This window comes from Onychomys torridus, chromosome 5 (genome assembly GCF_903995425.1).
Source record: "Onychomys torridus chromosome 5, mOncTor1.1, whole genome shotgun sequence".
Taxonomy (NCBI): domain Eukaryota; kingdom Metazoa; phylum Chordata; class Mammalia; order Rodentia; family Cricetidae; genus Onychomys; species Onychomys torridus.
The window spans coordinates 94,673,560-94,695,202 of record NC_050447.1 but is presented as its reverse complement, the minus strand read 5'-3'; the positions used below and the strand labels follow the sequence as shown (position 1 = coordinate 94,695,202).

The following is a 21,643-nucleotide window of genomic DNA, read 5'->3' as shown; positions in this document are numbered from 1 at the left end:
ACCTTATTCTGCCTCACCATTGAACAAACAGTATTATTTATCAACCAATCAGAGCAACACATATTCACAGCACACAGAAAGACATTTGTAGATGTAAGCGTCTTGTTAAATAAGAAACACAGAGCCAGTTGCAGAGTTAAAAGCCAAGAGGTCAGAGCAATAGCTGAGAGCTGAAAACCTCACCCTTCACTGCTGCTCTTTCTTTCCTCCCCACAAGAGACCTACTTCCTGTGTTTTTCTCTCTTTTTTTTTATAGACTTTCTGTTCTGCCTTCTGATTGGTTGTAAACCTAACCACATGACCTCTTCATCACTGCCTGTCTGTACAGACCTCCAGGTCTTCTATGGTTGGTATTGAGATTAAAGGTGTGTGTCTCCATGATGGCTGTATCCTTGAACACACAGAGATACCACTTAGCTATGCCTCCCAAGTGCTGGGATTAAAGGCATGCACTAAACACCGCCCAGCTTCTGCTATGGCTTGCTCTGACCCCAAGGCAACTTTATTAATATACAAATAAAATCACACTTCAATACAAATAAAATATCATCATAGATATTCCCATCATTTCCTCTTTTTTTCTATTCAAAAGGAAGGTTTTAACTTTCCAGGACAATGCCATTGAAATCTCACAGCATACATTCCTTTTAGACTGACTTCTTCCAATTATCAGTGTCCACTAGGATTCTGCTCATTGCTTTTTGTTGCTGAATAATATTCAGTTGGAAGAATGCAGTGGGATTCTTCGGGTGATTTATTAAAGGGCATTCTGCCCCGTTTTAGTTTCTTTCACATTCACGAATGAACTGCCATAGACATTCATACAGAGGTTCCTGTATTGACACAAGCTTTGAATTTAACTAGGAAAATAGCTGGGACCATGATTCATGGATTATGTGTAAAGTTGTATTTTAACTGTGCCAGAGTGCACTTCAATGTAGCCATACAATTTTCTATCCCACTATCAATGGCTAAGAGTTCTTCTTAGCCTGCATCTTTGTCAGCCTTTGTCATGTCATTTTTCATCTGAGCTAGTAGACAAACAATGATACTTTATTGCTGTCCTTATTTGAGAGTTCCTCATAATGTGTATGTGGCTCAGCATTTTTTGAGATGCATACTAGTGATGCCTATATCTTCCTTTATAGTGCGTTTCTTTAGATCTTTTGATATTAGCTACAGGAGTGGATATCAAATGTGCCTGACCACAATGAGATGCTTAATATTTCAAATAATAAAAAATGCTCTAATTTAATCATTATATTAGGTTTTTAGCTTGTATTTTTTGTTTTCTTATTATTAAACTTTCTGATGTCTTTGTATATTTTGAGCCTAAGTGCTTCTCATATATGTGGCTTATATTTTTCTCTGAGGTTTTGTTTGAAGATATTGATAGTAATGTATTTTATAGAAAAATATTTTAATATAGTCCAACTTAAATGGCACATTACCATCATTTACATTATTATAAAGCTGATGAATGGGTATTATGTTTGTAATTGGTTCTTATTCTTTGCAATTTTTCTTGGCTTCTTTCCCTTTTATGTCTTTTTTTCTGTCTTCTTTCATTCTAAATGAGCATTAAAATATTTTTGCCTCTTTTCTTTGCATATATTAAGAAACTTATTCTTCTCACCTCAAAAGTGAGTGCATGTGGTAACAGAGCCTTTAAGAAATTTGTTCAAGTGAAGTGATATCATAAAGGTGAGTCTACACAGGCATTGATGTCAGGGCTCTACAGAAAATGCTGTCATGGTATGATAGGGCATGATAAGTCACTCCCCTCCACCCACACATACCCAAGACAGACCATGCAAGTCCACAGGAAAAGTGTACACATCCCTAAGCTGGAAAGGCAGACCTCAGTGGAAATCAAACTTTCTGGCATCTTGATCTTGCACTTCTACAAGAACTTCTAGAACTATGAGAAAATATACTTCTGTCATTAAATCCACTGAATCTCTGATATTTTTCACAGCACCTCAAGCTGACCAGTGCACATTTCAAATATGTTTTGTTAAACACATTTTAATGGCTACCTTAAAATTTGAAATACTCATCGATAGCTAATCTAAGTCTACCTTGAAATAACACTATGCTCATTTTTAGCTGAAGTTTCCTGGTCCTGCCTGGCTCCCATGGCCCTGTGGCCTGACGGCCCCATGGTCCCTTAGTCCCGCAGCTGCTCAGACCCAAGTAAGCACACAGAAGCTTATATTAATTAAAACTGCTCAGCCATTAGCTCAGGCTTATGACTGACTAGCTCTTACACTTAAACTCAGCTCATTTCTGTTAATCTATATATTGTCACATGTTCTGTGGCTTTACCTGGGTACCATTACATGCTCTCTCTGGATAGTGGGCTGGTGTCTCCTGACTCAGCCCTCCTCTTTCCAGAATTCTCCTTGTCTGCTTATCCTGCCTATACTTCCTGCCTGGTTACTGGCCAATCAGCATTTTATTAAACCAGTGTACAAAAGCATTATCCCACAGAATTTCCCCTTCTGTTCAATTAAAAAAGGAAGTTTTAACTTTGACATAGTAACAATTATATATAACAAAACAGTTATCAAACAGTTACAATATCTAGTCTCTTTGTATTTGGCAAATGTAAAGAAAATATTTTATTTATCCTATATTTGTGAGTCCAAGGTTTCATATCTAACTCATCTTTATCATAACCAAGGAAAACCACCATTATAACTATCTAGTCTTCAACTGCATTAAGACCTGTGAAGGATATAATATTACCTCAGTAAACAGGAAGAGCATTGTAAACAACTTCCAAAACTCTGGAAATGACAGTGACAGCTGCCTGTCTGTACAGTTATCCAAAGTTCCTTTGCAGCATTGGGACATTCATCTTCAGCTGATAGGTCTAGTCTCTTAGTCACTTCTCTCTGTGTCCTGTAGAATCTCTGGGAGTCTCTTCTGCAAAGCAGGAACCTGAAAGACCATTTTGCCTTGCAAAGTTCAGTGGTCACCTTCTTATGGGTCCTGCATGTCCAGTTGATTCAACATTTTGTCAAGCAGTCTAGGCAAGAACAGTTTTTTGCCCAAATGGCTACTTTTGCCAAGAAGAAGATAAACTCCGTATGGAGTGTCTTTGATGCCCACCTTTCTCTATGAAGTAAATTGTTGCTGCTAGAAGCAGATGTGTCTCACTGTCTAGGAAAGTCTATGTTGTTAAAACATTTTAAATGCCATATTCTGTAGGTCTTTGAAGTGTTTGAAGATTACCTACCTAACTGAAATATATCTATGTATACCTAGAAAACTTAACTAACATGACTATAAGTTTGATTATCATAGATGACTAATTATTACTATGTATTTCTTAATTATCCACTACAATTTAAATGATTTATACAAACATAATACCCTAAACAAGAGTAGAAATATACATACAGTATAACAAACTTAACTTTAAATTTGTATCAATAAATTAAAATCTATACCAATGTAAAACATTTTAAACACATTGCTCTTTAAAAGTAAGTTCAACAATCCATTCTTGTATCTTATCATATCTCTATCATATATTTCTATATAATATCCCCCTTTTTTCTTTTAAAAAGATATTGACTATGACCAATAACAACTTGTAACCAACAATCTAAACAAAGACAAACATCCATGATCCATTTTTTGGGAATGTGAGCATAGTTTTTTAGGCTACTTCCTGCTGATAAAGGGCACTGTATTCTATGGGAATCCTGAGAAAATTAAGAATTATGGTCAACTCCTGACTGGAATAGCATGTGAGGCTGCATTGTCTGAGCCAGTTGCCTTGAAACCATTCTGGATATTGGATCATCTGGGCCATGGTGTCATTGGAGGCCTTTCAGGGGGTCTTGGCTGGTCAAACCATATTAGCCTAGAAGCAATCCACAGGTCTCATCTTCTGTGGAAACAAAAGCAGAACCTCTTTTCCAAAGCAACGTATCCTTAGACATAAATTTTGAAATTGAGATATCTTTAAAATATACATATTGAGCCGGGTGTTGGTGGCACACACCTTTAATCCCAGCACTCAAGAGGTAGAGTCAGGCAGATCTCTGTGAGTTTGAGGCCAGCCTGGTCTACAAAGTGAGCTCCAGGAAAGGCACAAAGCTACACAGAGAAACCCTGTCTTAAATATATATATATATATATATATATATATATATATATATATATATATATATATATTGATTTAACCCAGCAGTGTTTACAATCAAATGTCTCTCTACAGTTAAAAATCCTAAAGACAATATAATCCAGACTCTCTCTGTGATATCCATCTTTACATGGCTTATTTTTATGCTACTTTTACTTTCTCTATAAAGGCTTTATTTTAAACACTTTTCTATTTCTTTATATAACTGTCTATATTCCTTTTCTCCTCTCTTTTAAGCCTATGTATATTTTTACATACATTGTAAACTGTTTAGGGTTTATCTCATCTGAATGTATAATTCTTTTCTGGCCAGAAGAGACTTTAAACTGCTAAATTGCATAGCCAGGACAAAAAGCCTTGGCTGGTGACTCCACCCACTTCAGCTTTTCAACATGGCAGAGGTAATCCACCTCCAACTCCGGGCTATATGTACCATCAGCTTTCAGAAGCAGTGGGTCTGTCTCCATTAAAGCAGCGTGTAGCCCAGAAAACTTTTTTTTTTTGGTCTGTACTAGCAAAAGCTAAATCCATCATGCAGCATACAGCGTGACTAGGAGATGCCTCTGTGTACTGTGGAAGTAATTTGCCATGCTGCAAGTCAAGCCCACATGCCTCTGTGAACCTGTCATACTGTAGCTCACAGCTTGCCTGAGAGACACAACGAGGGAGCTGTTTTTAACTCCATTTTTGTGTGTTTAGAAGCCCTTTTTACACTCTTTTAGGCCTCATGGAAATTTAAGGGTACCAGTTGACAGATGCTCAGACCCAAGTAAACATACAGAGGCTTATATTATCTGCAAACTGTATAGTCTATGGCAGGCCTCTTGCTGGCTAGCTTTTATATCTTAACCCATTTCTATTAATCTATGTTTTGCCACATGTTCCGTGGCATTACTTGCATCCATTACGTGTTGCTCCTTGGGCAGCTAGCTGGCATGTCTCCTCTGTTCTGACTTTCTCCTTCCTCCTCTCTAGTTAGAATGTCCCTCCTAACCTTATTCTGCCTCACCATTGACCAAATGGCTTTGTTTATCAACCAATCAGAGCAACACATATTCACAGCACACAGAACGATATCACCCACGACAGGAAAACTTTCAGCTATGCCCATTTTTTAAAATTTAAATTGATTTATAATTTATGTATATGAGTTTTTTTGTTTGCACATCTGTTTGTGCACAATGTGCATGCCTGGTATCCATGAATGCCAGAAGAGGGCACTAGACTTTCTGGTTGCTAGAGTTACATGATTACAGACAATCATAACTCAAAATGTGGGTGATAGGAACTGAACCCTGGCCCTCTGCAAGAGCAGCAAGTGTTCTTACCTGTTCAGCTATTTCCCCATCCTTGATATAATACTATACTTTTGATAGGTAGTTCAGATATTAGAGAATCCCAAGGTGGTTCTGCCCCTTTTAACCTGGAAGCAATTCATTTTGTTCACCTCTTGACCATAAGTATACTGCGCTGAATGCCGACCCTGAGTGGAGAATCTGAAAAGTACCAGCTGTTATTGCACTTCACTTTTACTCTCATATGTCTCTCCTTTTTAGTGTAGATGTACTTAAATTCCTAATACAGTATTTTCCTTCTCCTTAAATATTCCTTCCAGTCCTACCTACTCATGAAACCTGCTGTCTGTGTTTGTATGTCTGAGAATAAAGTCAGACTTTCTTGTTGGCCACCGGCCCCCAAATAATGACACTGAGACTTATTACTTATGAAAGCTTGGCCTTTAGCTTAGGCTTGTTCCCAAATAACTTATAATTTAATTAACCTGCTTCTATTAATCCATATTTTGCAATGGGGCTTTTTACCTTTCATTTATAATGTATGTCCAACTTTCTCAGTGTCTTGCTGGTGTCTCCCACATGCCTAGATTCTGACCCTGTGAGTTCCTCTCTCTGACAAGAGTCCTGCCCAGCCTATCCTGCTTAGCTATTGGCCATGCATCTTTTTATTAAACCAGTCATAATGACACATCTTCCCACAATGTAAATAAACATCCCACAGTATACAAATGTTTTTATTTGTACTTTACTTTTGATGCCTAATTTCACCAAACCCAGGATCCTAGGTTAGTACATTATTTTCGGAACTTTAGACAGTCTCTACTATCTTACTGTCACAGTATCCAAGGACAACAGTGTAATTCTTACCCTGTTCTGTAGGTAAGTTATTTTAGATCCTTCCTCAAGGTTTTCTTGTTATGTTTATTTTTCCACAGTTGGAAGACAGTATGCATAGGTGTAAGCATTTTGGAATTTATCACATTCTGTGTTCTTCAGCTTTCAATCATTAATTAAACATAATTCTTAGCTATTATAATTTTCTCGTGTTTTGGTTCTAGTTCTTTCTTCTGGTTCTTTACTTCCAGTACAGTCATTATGGGTTTGGGTCAACAGTTCTTGTACATTGTCCTCTGCTACTTCATTTGTTTCACATTTCAGTTTGGAGAGTTCTTGTTAATGTATCATTAATTCACTGATTCATCTCGGCTTGTGGCAAAACGGCCAATTTTATTGATCCTTTGATGCCTCTAAATCATGTGTGTATCAGTTCACCTCTGATTTTTCCTTTTTAGACTTCCCTTCTCCTTTTTTTAAAATTACTTCAATTTCTTTACTGTTATTAAACTTGGTAGGAGGAACACTTGTTCATCCTCTAATAAAAACTAAGATGCTATTGGACCTGAGTACCTGGACTGAACAATTCAAAGTCTTTCTTAGACATAACCTTTCCTTATGTGAGACAAGGAGGGCAGAACATGCTACAGTTGCTTGATTGCCCTTTCCCTAGATTGGATAAGTCTATAATAAATTAGTTTCCTGTAAAAAAAAAAAAAACAAAACTAGTTTTGGAGAATTTTCTGGTTGTATTTAAAAAATGATTGGTTTTCCTCTTGGGCATACTTTGATGCATTCAGCTTTCTGCCTTCCATCTAGTCTTTCAGTGGCCATCTCAGATATCAGTTGGAGTGTTTTAGTGAGCCTTGCACACAGATGTATTCAGAGAAAGATCATTTATAAATAACATTTATACCACTGTTAATAAGTTGTTAAACATTTTGTTTATTTTAGCTGGGTGGTGTAGCTAACTCAAGAAATCTCAGCAGTTTGGAACCTGAGACAGAAAGATTACCATGAGTTCAAAGCCAGCATGGGCTATAAAGTGAAACTGTCTCAGAAACTTTCCCCCAATACATTGGTTCTATTTTACAATTAATATCTGCTATTCTCTTATGTGTATACATGTAGGAAATGATATACAGGGCTCAGCTGTACCTAAGGTTTCAGATATACACTGGTGTTGCATGACTTCTGCTAAGCATTCTATTTCCCTTTGTCCCTAGTAAAGACACCAATTACAGACAGAATAAATGATTACATCCAAGTCTAACTTGGTGCATCAGTGGCTTTTATTGGCATTAGCTACAGGAGAAGAGGCAATGCATATGTGTCTATACCAAGGTAGAATTTCCCTTCCTTGAATTTGTAACTATTTGTAATAGAACCTGTTAGGAGCAGGATCTCATATCTTGTGGACCTGCTGGATCTCGTGAGCTTTATGAGACTTCCCCTGTTCCAGTCTTAATGATGACCACAGTGCTCTGATTCTGAGACAGCAATGGCCATGTCATGCTTGGAGGAGAGTGGCACAGCTGAGGATCTGAGGAAGAGTTCCTTAAGGGTGGGGTGGCAGGGGCAAGTGCAGTAACATCAATGGTAGCAGCATTTTTTTATGTTATTGTTTCTTTTTATTTCCTTGAAGATATCATAGCTCCTTCTCTACATTTTGTACCTAACCTTGTCAACCATTTCTATTATCATGTGGTCTCTTTACCAGTAATTAGCACAGAATATAGTCTTAGAACCAAATTAAGTCTGAGCATCTGTCTTATAATTGCTGTGTTTATGGCATTTAAATTAAATGTCATTATCAATTTGGAATTGTTGGTTTCCTCCTTCCTGCTTTCTTTTAGAATTTGCACAATTTTTAAGTGCATCATATTAATTTAACTGTAAGAATGTATGTACAATTTATATATTTCTTTTAGTGATTGGTCTATAGATTACATATAAAACAATAGTAAAATGACCAACAGTTCATATTTTCTTACTTGAGATAGAATAATGCTAAAAGCAAGCATGTCATTTTCAAAGGCTTTTTATGTGTTCCCACCAGTATTGCGTGTATGCATATTGAACACTCCACGGAAACATAGTGTGATTTTAGTTTCATCTGACAGAATTTGTGAGGAAAGAGTTATTTATTCCCAGAGCCTAGGCAGACCTCACTTTGGTCCTGACAGGCAGTCAGTACTGTCTCCAGTGCATTTTGGTTTTGGTTTTGTCTTGACTTTTGATGTTCAATTGTTTCATCTGAAAGACAGAAGACAAAATAATCCCAGAAAAATCACCTAAGTATTTCATTTTCTTTGAGGTTTTTATTGTTATTGGCTTAATTTTTTTCACACATGTATTTTGATCATATGCTTTCCTTTCCCCCACCTTTCCCAGATCCTCCCTACCTCCTTCATCATCCAAATTCATTTTCTTTTGCTTTCTCTATAAACAACAACAACAAATCAGAATACCTAACCAACCAAGCATACCTCCTCCAAACCCCAAACAAGGAAATATAATTATACAATAACCTCAAAAAATATAAATAGTTTAACAAAAAAATCAAGGCAGTACTAAATGTAGCCTGAATATATTTTAGAGCATCTTTTTAAAGATATGATATGATCTTCATACCACACAATTTAACGTTCAGAAGTCCACCTCGTTTATTTATTTGTTTTGCTCAGGCAGTGGTTAAATGTTCTTTCCTGAGGTCACTCCCCCCTCAGCGTTTTCAGGGCATGGCTACAGAGTTGCTCTGAATGTTAAATCCCAGGATACTCAACCCCATACATAGTGGTGTACCCTTTGCTTGTGACATACATCCATTCCACTGTGTATATTAGATGATCTCTATATGACTTGCAATATGTAATGCTATGTAAATTATTTTTTATGGTTTGTTTATGGAAAATCAATAAAATATGTATATGTTCAAGACACACTCAGCAGCTTGGCATTTGGCCAATAATACTCTTCTAGGTAGTAGGACTATTCTGAGGAGATTAATGCTGTGAGTTTAGCTAAAGCTGTGGCGTGTGTCACCAGGATCACTTGCTCCCCATCATATCATCCATCTTAGAGCTACACTTTTGAGTCTTTTTTATTTGAATTGTGCCATGTGACTAATTAGCTGAAGGACTGACTATGAATAGAGCCAGGCAGAAATGACTTCTGTAGCAGAGGTGTGAGAATTAGCCTCTGAGAGAAGACTTTATTTCTTCTGCAGTGGGAGAAAGATTCTCAGGACTTGCAGATTTGAATAGTGGTAGCAGTAAAAAGCTGAGGGAGTTTCCATTTATTCATGCCCTTATTACTCTGTAAATGAAAAAGCATCATCCTTGGCTGAAAGAGATAACTCTTTGCTGTATATGACTCATCATATCCCTAGCCCTTTTTTATTCCATGTATGCCATCTCTGCTTATCACAGACTGTCTATCTGCAGATGCCCCTTATTCTCTCCTAACATTGCTTTCTCCCCCAAGAGTGAAGCTTCCTGGTTACTGCAGGGATATAGTCCAACACATCAATTAACATAATTCAGTGACATACTCATAAAACCAAAAACCTCCATGGGATCTTAGTACCCTTAGCTGTTCCTGGCTTCTTTGTTCCCCTGCATTGACACCTCTTCAACAGATTGTTCATTGTGTCTGAAAGCTTCTCAACTTTCCGACTCCTTCCTCCTCCCATGTGTGCTCTGCCAGGTCTCCTAGGCAGACTTGCCCCAAATTCAAGTCAATCTCTCTCTCTCTCTCTCTCTCTCTCTCTCTCTCTCTCTCTCTCTCTCTCTCTCTCTCTCTCTCTCTCCTCCCCCTCCCTCCCTTCCTCCCTCCCTCTCTCACTCAACAATGTTTAACATGATTTCACTGTCTACATCAGATGCCTTGGTTTGGACTGCATTTCAGCTCCTGACTCCCATTACTGGACAACTGATACATTCTTTCCATTTTTCTAAAGAAAGCAAATATACCCCAGTCAATGCTATAAAGCTCATCTTTTTGAAGAGTATATGAAATGTTTTTGCTTAAACAAAATCGGTTTTCTTTCCTTTATGAATTTTAATAGAAGCTAAGATACTAACAGTTTGCTGTCATGGTTCAGGGACCTTAGTGCTGCTTAAAGTTGCTGGGATGGTGATAAACTGGGGAAAGAAAATTGAAACTATTTCTCAGAAATCCTACTCTTCTGGTCCTTGGTTTGATTCTAGTCTCAATTTTTGATCCTGTTTAGGTTTATATGATTGGCAGTTGATAGTGGCAATCCATCATGCTACTGAAACTAATGAAACTATGCTTACTTGGAGTAGTAGTTGGCTGTCCTAGTGTGTGCCTTCCTTAGTTTGATACTCTTTGAACCTGATTGTAAAAAGTTATCAAGCAGGCATAATAATGACTGGGCTCTGAGTTGAGCTTTGTATTTTTGGCTTATCCAGTGGTGTCTACAAGTTCCAGCATCATGTCCTAAGCTGTGCAAAGCAGAAAACTAGTGCAGAGCAGGAAGATTTTTCCTAGGTACCTCTTTCAGAAACATCTCAGCATATTCTTTTTACATGTCATATACCACATATGGGTTCATTTCTATACTGTGCATGAGGAAGGATGGAAAATGTTTTATTTTCCATCCTTCCTCAAGTTGGAGGCAGAGAAAGAGAGAACTAACTGGCAATGGCATGTGCTTTTAAGCCTCAAAACACATACCCAGTGACATACCTCCTCCAACAAGGACATACATCCTAATCCTTCACAAACTGTTCCACAAACTTAGGACCAAACATTTAAATATATGAACCTATGGGGGCCGTTTTCACTGAAGTCATCACATATCTGCATATATATGACACATGTGAAGCAAAAGAAATTACTTCCTGAGGCTCCTTTGTGTAAGTATTTGTGAGTAACTACTATGTGCTAGGAAAATTTGAAGCAACATTATAATTGATACATTAAGAATTGCCATTTTGCCAGGTAGTAGTGGCACACACTTTTTTCTTTATTATTATTATTATTATATTTGTGTTTTAATTTTACACATAAGCCATAGGTTCCCCTCTCCTCCCCCCTCGTACCCCTACCCCAATCTTCCCCCCATACCCTCCCCTCCATTCCCATCTCCTCCAGGGCCCAGACTCCCCTGGGGATTCATTTAAACCTGGTGGATTCAGTACAGGCAGGTCCAGTCCCCTCCTTCCAGGCTGAGCAAAGTGTCCCTGTGTAAGCCCAAGGTTCCAAACAGCCAGCTCATGCACTAAGGACAGGTCCAGGTCCCACTGCCTGGATGCCTCCCAAACAGTTCAAGCTATTCAATTGTCTCACTTATCCAGAGGGCTTGATCCAGCTGGGGGCTCCACAGCCTTTGGTTCATAATTCATGTGTTTCCATTTGTTTGGCTATTTGTCCCTGTGCTTTTTCCAATCTTGGTCTCAACAATTGGTCTCACACTCTTACAGTCCCTCCTCTTTCTCACCTTTAATCCTAGCACTCAGGAGGGAAAGGCAGGCAGATCTCTGTGAGTTCAAGGCCAGCCTGGTCTACAAAGTGTGTTCCAAGACAACCATGGCTACTATACAGAGAATCCCTATCTAAAAAAAAAAAAAAAGGAAAAAATAGGGTCATTCATCTTGAAACCTAAGAAGCTGTTTTTGTGAACTTTTACATTTCCCAAGATAATTAGACACATAAGATACCTCACAATGCTGCACCATGAATTGTTTTTATAGCCAGAAATCTGTGAGTTTGAAACTTACTTTGTCATGACTGTTCTTATTTAGATGACGTTTTGAAAATTATTCAGAATGAAGGGTTCACCATACTAATGCAGAGACAAATATCATTATCAGAGGAAGAAGCCAGAACAGTGTGCAAGAACTATGAGAATGAAGAGTATTTTAACAAACTTATGGCATTCACGTGCAGGTAAAGCAGTGTTCAGAGTTAGAAAGAGTTGTGATCTACTTCCCACTCATTTCAACCTTTTCTTAAGCTACCTTTTTATTGATTTGGCATACTTCTAAATTCTATAAACAAGTTCCTGGTCTATGTCTTCGACAATCTTGTTACTGTACTCATTCTCTGCTCAAATATCTGTTTCCTCTCCATTCCTGAAACATTGTTAGGGTAAATAATAATTCCCATGGACACAGACACATATCAATTTCCAGTAGAGTTGGGTGCAGAATTCCAGAGTGGACAACATCTCCCAAGTCCAAACTGAGAACTGTCTGACTGCTTGAGCAAGTCTAATTACTCCTTTGGGGGCTTTGATAACCTTCAATATCATACATCATGGAGAAGAAATGAGATGCTAGAAAGTTGCCTGGTTTCTAGAGGAGTAACTGAAATGCAGCTGAATCAAAAACCCAGCAGGGTTCCATCAACCAACCAGAACATGGCAGCCTGGAAGAAACCACTCTAAAGAACTGGGGTCTTACCCTTCCCTCTCTGTCTTTCTTCCCAGTTCATGTAAGTATGTTCTTGTGTGGATTCCAACATATATTAATGTTGGACTCCTTGTAGATTGTTTGACATGCTGCAGTCAGTTTAACAACACTTATACTTGTGTTCTCTGTGTATCACTAGCTACTAAGAGATTCTTTTATTAACCTTTGTTTTTTTTCTTTTTTTTTTTTCCTAACAGCAATCCATCTTATGCCCTTGTTCTATTGAGGGAAAACAGTGTGGAACATTGGAAACAGTTAATGGGACCAAAAACTGTTGAGGAAGCTTTTGCATCTCATCCAGAGAGGTATTGCTCACACCATGGCTCCCTACCCTTTTTCATGCAATGCAGTTTAATTTCTCTTTAAGTTGAAGATACAGGAAGCGTAGTGTTAGTCTGAGAGGGATACTCATGAAAGCTCCTGTATCTGGTGGAGTAATTGACTGCTTATTGTACAGATCTGGTTTAATATAAGCTTGAAAACGACTATAATTTTGCAAGAGAAGGTGGGATGTTTGATGTGGGCCTGGAAACTAAGAACCCAGCTAATGGTTCATCTCACTTACTGAAAGAAATATCTACTATAACCACAGTTTGTGACAAATGACCCTGATTAAAGCTGTGGTCATAGCTACAACGTCTTTAGTTGATCCTAAGAGTTTTGAAATTTTGATGAGAAAAATCAAGATTAACCTTAACACCACTATACAAAGAACTTTAATTTTACCAAGTGAGGTCATGGAGCTAGCCAGGATTCTAGTCCAGGTCTCTTTTTACTTCAGGGATCCTGTTCTTCTAGTTTTCCTTGGTAATACCCATTAACAATGGGATTTAAATGTTCATGTATTTCCTTTCTAATATCTGCTACCTCCCTGAAAGGATATAGTATATCCAAGTCACTGGCTAATTACTTCCTTTTGCACTGTACGTGGATTTGGAATGGGTGCTGTTGCATGATTTTTTTAAAGCAAATTAAATGAGTAGTATTCTATTACATTACATTGCTATATTACATTCCATTTTTGACTTCGCCTCTTTTTCAAAGCCTCTGTGTAAAGTTTGCCACAGGAAATTTTCCTATCAACCAGTTCTATGGAAGCAGTTCAAAGGCAGCAGCAGCGAAGGAAATAGAGGAGTTCTTCCCTCCTCAGGCCACGCTGGCCTTGATAAAGCCTCACGTGACTCAGGAACAAAGATGTAAGCATCTACTATATCACCAAGTCTTGACGTTTTATCTTCTGTTTGATTCATTCTACAAGAAGCTCTTCCCCCTTAATTTTCTAATTGAGATATTAAGTTTTTCAATTTTATTGTTATTTTGGCTTGTGTTCCCTTCAGTGTTTTTCTTTATTGAATTCAGTCTTCAAACCCTGACTTATCTCTATTCTTTCATTCAGTTGTGTATTTATATTTTCTTGGACATTACCCAAGTACTCATTCTTATCAATATAGACTTAAGTGAAGTGTTTATTCATATCTTCTTTAAATTCATTGAGTTATTTGGTGAAGTTTATGATTATTCTTTTAAATTCTGCCTCCTGGGTTCTTCTGCAGGACTAGTAGGTCTGATGGGGGACATACTGCTTTGACTATTTGTGTTGTTTTTGTTTTGTTTTAATGATCTAACCCAGGCATGTGGAATTCTTCCTTTGGTTGTGTATCTGATATAATAGTCTAGCTTTCCTTAGATTGGGCCAGTACAGGAGATGTATGACTTGAGTTAGGCCAGGTAAATCCAGTTGATGAGCTATTTAACTGGATCAGGAAGCTGGTTCCCAAACCATGGATATAGAGCTAGGCCAGGCAAAGGGATTTTACATATAAAAAGGCTTTAAAAATACGGATTTGGAACTAGGATTGTTGGTTTGCAGATGGCAGAGGGTTTGAGGGGTGCTAATTGGAAGAAGTGATTTTCCCAGGAAAGGTGGCCCTGGCACAAAGAGGGCTCAAAGACTTAACTAGGAAGGGTAGTTCTTGGGCTGTGGGTCTGGAACTAGGCCAAGAAAGATGGCTCATGCATGAAGAGCCACTTTTTTGATTAACTATTGAGGTGAGTGGGATGAGTTTACTGTGAGTGTTGCCTCCTCTAGGCAGATGGTTATGGATTGTATAAGAAAGAGGATCATGAGTCAGCTATTGGGAACAAGTGAGTAAACAATGTTCTTCTAGGCCTTCTACTTCAAACCTGCCTTTTGAGTCCCTACCCTAACTTCCTTCAATGATGGACTGTGATGCAGAAGTATATCATGAAATAAATCTTTTTATCCCCAAGTTATTTTCAATCATTGTGGTTGTTTTTTTTTCATTTTTTTTTATTAAGAAAATTCTTCAAATCATTTTACACACGAATCAAAGATTCTCCTCTTCCCTCCTTCTGCCTCCTCCCTGCCTCCCCCTCCCAACCCACCTCCCATTCCCATCCACAAGAAGGGAAGGCCTCCCATAGGGGGGGCACATCCAGTAGAGGCAAGTCCAAGCCCTTCCCCCTGCCTCAAGGCTGCAAAAGGTGTCCCATAATAGGTAGTATGCTCCAAAACAGTCTGCTCATGCACCAGAGATGGATTCTAATTCCTACTGCCAGGGGGCCTCCCAAGCAGATCAAACTATACAATAGTCTCATCATGCAGAGGGCCTAGTTCAGTCCCATGCAGGCTCCACAGCCATTGATCCAACTTTCATGATTTCCCTCTACTTTGGTTTGGTTGTTCCTACATGTTTCCCCATCATGATCCTGATGCACTTGCTCATAGAATCCCTCTTCTCTCTCTTTGACTGGACTCCTGGAGCTCTGTCTAGTGACTGGCTGTGGATCTCTGCATCTGCTTCCATCAGTCATTGGAAAAAAGCTCTGTAATGACAGTTAGGGTGTTCACTGGTCTGATCTCTGGGGCAAGTCAGTTCAGTTCAGGCACCCTCTCTACTATTTCTAGTAGTCCAGGCTGGGTCATCCTTGGGGATTCCTGGAGACTTCCTTAGCACCTTAGGTTTCTCTCTATCCCCATGATATCTCTCTCTACCAAGGTTTTTCTTTCATTGCTTTCCCCCTCCCTCCCTGTTCCTGCTCAACCATCCCATTCCCTTATGTTTTCTTCCCCTATCTCCTACCCTCCATTGCCCTCTCCTCATCCCCAGTTTACTCAGGAGAGCTCATCTATTTCCCCTTTCCAGGGCATTCCATGCTCCCCTCTTTGGTTCTTCCCTGTTAGTTAGCTTCTCTGGAGTTGTGGGTTGTTGCCTGATTATCCTTTGCTTTATAACTAGTATCCACTTATGAGTGGGTACATACTGTGTTTGTCCTTCTGAGTCTCAGTTACCTTACTCAGGATGATATTTTCTAGGTCCATCCATTTGCCTGCAAATTTCATGATGTCATTCTTTTTCTCTGTGAGTAGTACTCCATTGTGTAAATGTACCACATTTTCTTAATCCATTCTTCTGTTGAGGGACATCTAGGTTGTTTCCAGGTTCTGGCTATTATGAATAATGCTGCTATGAACATAGTTGAGCATGTATCCTTGTGGTTTTATTGAGCATTCCTTGGGTATATGCCCAAGAGTGGTATAGCTGAGTCTTGAGATAGATTGATTCCCAATTTTCTGAGAAACTGCCACAGTGATTCCAAAGTGGTTGTACCAGTTTGCACTCCCACCACCAGTGGAGTAGTGTTCCCCTTGCTCCACATCCTCTCCAACATAAGCTGTCATCATTGTTTTTGATCTTATCCATTCTGATGGGTGTAAGATGGTATCTTAGTGCCATTTTGATTTGAATCTCCCTGATAATTAATGATGCTGAGCAATTCCTTAAATGTCTTTTGGGCATTTGAAATTCTTCCTTTGAGAATTCTCTGTTTAGCTCCATAGCTCAATTTTTAATTGGATTGTTCATTATTTCAATGTCTAGTTTCTTAAATTCTTTATATATTTTGGAGATCAGACCTTGTTAGATGTGGGATTGGTGAAGACCTTTTCCCATTCTGTAGGCTGTTGTATTGTCTTATTTGCCATGTCCTTTGCCTTACAGAAGCTTCTCAGTTTCAGGAGGCCCCATTTATTAATTGTTGTTCTGAGTGTCTGTGCTACTGGTGTTATATTTAGGAAGTAGTCTCCTGTGCCAGTGCATTCAAGACTATTTCCTACTTTATCTTCTACAAAGTTCAGTGTAACTGGTTTTATGTTGATGTCTTTAATCCACATGGATTTGAGTTTTGTGCATGGCAATAGATATAGATCTATTTACAATCTTCTACATGCTGACATCCAGTTATGCCAGCACCATTTGTTGAAGATGCTTTCTTTTTTCCATTGTACAGTTTTGGCTTCTTAGTTAAAAAAAAAAATCAAGTGTTGATAGGTGTGTGGGCTAATGTCAGGGTCTTCAATTCAATTCCATTGGTCCACATGTCTGTTTTTATGCCAATACCAAGCTGTTTTTATTACTATAGCTCTATAGTAGAGCTTGATGTCAGGGATGGTGATGCCTCCAAAGGTAGCTTTATTATACAGTATTCTTTTAGCTATTCTGGGTTTTCTGTTTTTCCAAATAAAGTTGAGTATTATACTTTACAGGTGTGTGAAGAATTGTGTTTGGGATTTTGATAGGAATTGCATTGAATCTGTAGATTGCTTTTGGTAAGATTGCCATTTTTACTATGTTAATTCTACCTACCCATGAGCATGGGAGATCTTTCCATTTTCTGATATCTTCTTCAATTTCTTTCTTCAGAGAGTTAAAGTTCTTGTCATACAGATGTTTCACTTGCTTAGAGTTACCCCAAGGTATTTTATATTATTTGTGGCTATCGTAAAGAGTGATGTTTCTCTTATTTCTTTCTCAGCCCATTTATCATTTGTATATAGGAGGGCTACTGAATTTTTTGAGTTAATCTTATATCCTGCCACATTACTGAAGGTGTTTATCAGCTGTAGGAGTTCCCTGGTAGAATTTTTGGGTTCACATATGAATACTATCATATCATCTGTAAATAGCGAATGTTTGCATTCTTTCTTTCTAATTTGTATCCCCTTGATCTCCTTTTGTTGTCTTATTGCTCTAGGGAGAACTTTAAGTACTATATTGAATAAATATGGGAAGAGCAGACAACTTTGTCTTATTCCTGATTTTAGTAGAATTGCTTTGAGTTTCTCTCCATTTAATTTGATGTTGGCTGTTGGCTTGCTGTACATTGCCTTTATTATTTTTAGGTATGTTCTCTGTACTTCAGATCTGTCCAAGGCCTTTAACATGAAGGGGTGTTGGATTTTATCAAAGGCTTTTTCAGCATCTAATGAAATAATAATGTTTTTTTTTTCATTCATTTTGTTTATATGGTGTATTGACAGACGTTAGTATTTTGAACCATTTTTGTATCTCTAGGATGAAGCTTACTTGATCATGGTGGATAATGTTTTGATGTGTTTTTGGAATTGGTTTGCCAGTATTTTATTGAATAATTTTGCATCAATGTTCATGAGGGAGATTGTTATGTAATTATCTTTCTTTGTTGCATCTTTGTGTGGCTTGGGAATCACAGTAACTGTGGCCTCATGAAAGGAGGTTGGTAATGTTCTTTCTGTTTCTATTGTGTGGAAGAATTTGAAGAGTATTGGTTATAACTCTTTGAAAATCTGGTAGAATCTGCACTGAAACCATCTGGTCCTGGGCTTTTTTGGTTGGGAGACTTTTAATGACTGTTTCTATTTCCTTAGTAGTTACTATTTAAATAGTTTATCTGGTCTTGATTTAATTTTGGTATGTGGTACCTATCCAGAAAGTTGTCCATTTCTTTTAGACTTTCCAATTTTGTGGAGTACAGGTTTTTGAAGTATATCTGATGATTCTCTGAATTTCCTCATTGTCAGTCTCCCTTTTCACTTATGATTTTGTTAATTTGGATGCTCTCCTTCTGCCTTTGGTTAGTCTGGATAAGGGCTTGTCTGTCTTGTTGATTTTCTCAAAGAGCCAACTCTTTGTTTCATTGATTCTTTGTTCTCTTCGTTTCTATTTTATTGATTTCAGCTCTCAATTTGATTATTTCCTGGCATCTGTTCCTCCTGGGTGACTTTGCTTCTTCTTGTTCTAGAGATTTTAGATGTGCTGTTAAGTCACTAGTGTGAGATTTCTCCAACTTCTTTATGCGGGCATTTAGTGCTATGAATTTTCCTCTTAGCATTGCTTTCATAGTGTCCCATAAGTTTGGGTATGTAGTACATACATTTTCATTGAACTCTAGGAAGTCTTTAATTTCTTCCTTTATTTCTTCCTTGACCCATTGGTGATTCAGTTGAGCATTATTCAGTTTCCATGAGATTGTAGGCTTTCTGTAATTTTTGTTGTTGAAGTCTAACTTTAAGCCATGGGGTTCCAATACAATACGGAAGGTTACTCCAATTTTTTTGTATCTGTTGAGATTTGCTTTGTGACCATTTGTGTGGTTGATTTTAGAGAAAGTTCCACTGGGTGCTGAGAAGAAGGTATATTCTTTTTTGTTAGGGTGGAGTGTTCTCTAGATATCAATTAAGTCCATTTGAGTCATAACGTCAGTATGGTCCCTTATTTCTCTGTTAAGTTTCAATCTGGCAGATCTGTCCAGTGGTGAGAGTGGGGCATTGAATCCTCCCACTATTAATGTGTGGGGTTTGATGTGTGATTTAAGCTTCAGTAATATCCTTTTACACAAGTGGGTTCTCTTGTATTTGGGGCATAAATTTTCAGAATTGAAACTTCATCTTGGTAGATCTTTCCTGTGATGAGTATGTTATGTCCTTCTCAATCTCTTTTGATTGGTTTTAGTGTAAGTCCATTTTGTTAGATATTAAGATAGCTGCACCAGCTTGCTTCTTAAGTCCATTTGATTAGAAAGATTTTCCCAGCCTTTTACTCTGATATAGTGTCTGTCTTTGAAGTTGAGATGTGTTTCTTGTATACAGCAGAAAGATGGGTCCTGCTTTTGTATCATTTCTGTTAGCCTGTGTCTAATTATATGTGAATTAAGTCCATTGATATTAAGGGATATTAATGACCAGTGATTGTTAATTCCTGTTATCTTTTGGTGGTAGTGTGAATATATTTATCTTCTTTGAGATTTACTGCTGGGGATTATCTATTGCCTGTGTTTTCATTCATGTACCTGACCTCATTAGGTTGGAATTTTCCTTCTAGTACTTTCTGTAGGGCTGGATTTGTGGATAGGTATTGTTTAAGTCTGTTTTTTTTCTTGGAATGTCTTGGTCACTCCATCTATGATGATTGAAAGTTTTGCTGAGTATATTAGTCTAGGCTGGCATCCATGATTTCCTGGTGTCTGCATTACATTTGTTCAGGTCCTTCTGGATTTCAAAGTCTCCATTGAGAAGTCAGGTGTTATTCTGATGGGTCTGCCTTTATAAGTTACTTGGCCTTTTTCCTTTGCTGTTCTTAATATTCTGTCTTTATTTTGTATGTTTAGTGGTTTAATTACTATGTGGGGAGGGGACTTTTGGGGGGGCTAGTTTATTTGTTGTTCTATAAACTTCTTGTATCTTCATAGGTATTTCCTTCTTTCAGTTGGGAAAGTTTTCTTCTATGATTTTGTTGAATATATTTTCTGTGCCTTTGAGTTGGTATTCTTCTCCTTTTTCTATCCCTATTATTCTTAGATTTGGCCTTTTCATGGTGTCCCAGATTTCCTGGACATTTTGTGTTATGACTTTTTTGGATTTGATGTTTTCTTTGACTGATGAATCTATTTGCTCTATTGTATCCTCTAGTGTCTTCCATCTCCTTTATTCTGTTGGCTAGCTTGCATCTGTGTTTCCTGTTCATTTAGTCAGATTTTCTATTTCTAGCATTTCCTCTGTTTGTGTCCTCTTCATTGTTTCTGTTTCGATTTTCAGATCTTTAACTGTTTCCTTCACATGTTTTACTGCTATTTCATGGTTTACTTGCCTTTCTTTAAGGGGTGTATTGATTTCTTCCAATTTTTTGTCTTTTCCTCAATTTTTTAATTGATTTCTTCCATTTTTTGTTTGTCTTTTCCTCAATTTCTTTAATGGAATTTTTCATTCTTTCAAGGCCTCTAGCATCTTCATGAAGCTCTTTTTAAGGTTGCTTTCTTCTGCTTCTTCTACATTGTGATGTTTAGGTCTTGCTGTTGTAGGAGGGCTAGGTTCTGGTGATACCATATTGCTCTTTATGTTGTTGTATGTGTTTTTGCACTGATGTCCACTTATCTTTTTCTGTAATAGGTGCAGGAGGTGTCTGTGTCTGAGCAAGCTGCTATTGGTCCACTCTGTGCTTGTTGTTTCTGTGTCTCAGTGGGCCCCTTGGGTCCAATCTTAGTTCTTGATCTAATTGGAGCTGGCAGATTCTGTTTCTCAGGGAGCTGCTCTTTGCTCAATTCAAGCTAGTTGATTCTGTGACTCAGGGAGCTGCTCTTGGTCTTTTCAGGGCTCTTGGTCCAGTTAGAGCTGATGGATTCTGTGGCTCAGGAAGTCATTCTTGGTCCAATGAGAACTGGTGGATTTCTTGTCTCAAGAAGTTACTGGGGTCTCAGGCAGATGGATATTGGGGTAGGGCATGGGTCTTGTAGATTGTAGGGTCCAATGGGAGGTTTTTGTGGGGAAGATTGGTCCCAGGAGTTTTCCCTGCTGGCCAACACCTGGGGCAGAGAGGTGTGGGGGTTCTTGGGGACTGGCTATGTCCCAGGGCCTGGGTCTTAGAGGAAGGACTTTCTGGGTGGGAGAGGACTGGCTGTGTCTTATTGTGTTTTTATAGCAGTAAAATCAACCCCAACTAAGACAGAAATTGGTACCAGACAATGGACTATTGGTTTGACAGAACCCAACATATTTGGGGAAGGATTGTGAAAGGTCCTTAGAGCTTTGGGCTGGAGAAACAATCAAAAGTTCAGAGCTTAATGGTCCATTCTGTGGCATC

At 38.2% G+C, this 21,643-nt stretch overlaps 1 protein-coding gene across 1 annotated transcript in view; it reads left to right on the top strand.

The window, feature by feature from the left end:
* Window positions 1–21,643, top strand: part of Nme8 (NME/NM23 family member 8) — a 46,879-nt gene that overhangs the window by 21,220 nt on the left and 4,016 nt on the right. The window contains exons 11-13 of the mRNA XM_036188892.1: window positions 12,060–12,204; window positions 12,926–13,033; window positions 13,773–13,924. Coding sequence (XP_036044785.1) covers window positions 12,060–12,204; window positions 12,926–13,033; window positions 13,773–13,924 — 405 coding nt within the window. The remainder of the gene's footprint in view (window positions 1–12,059; window positions 12,205–12,925; window positions 13,034–13,772; window positions 13,925–21,643) is intronic.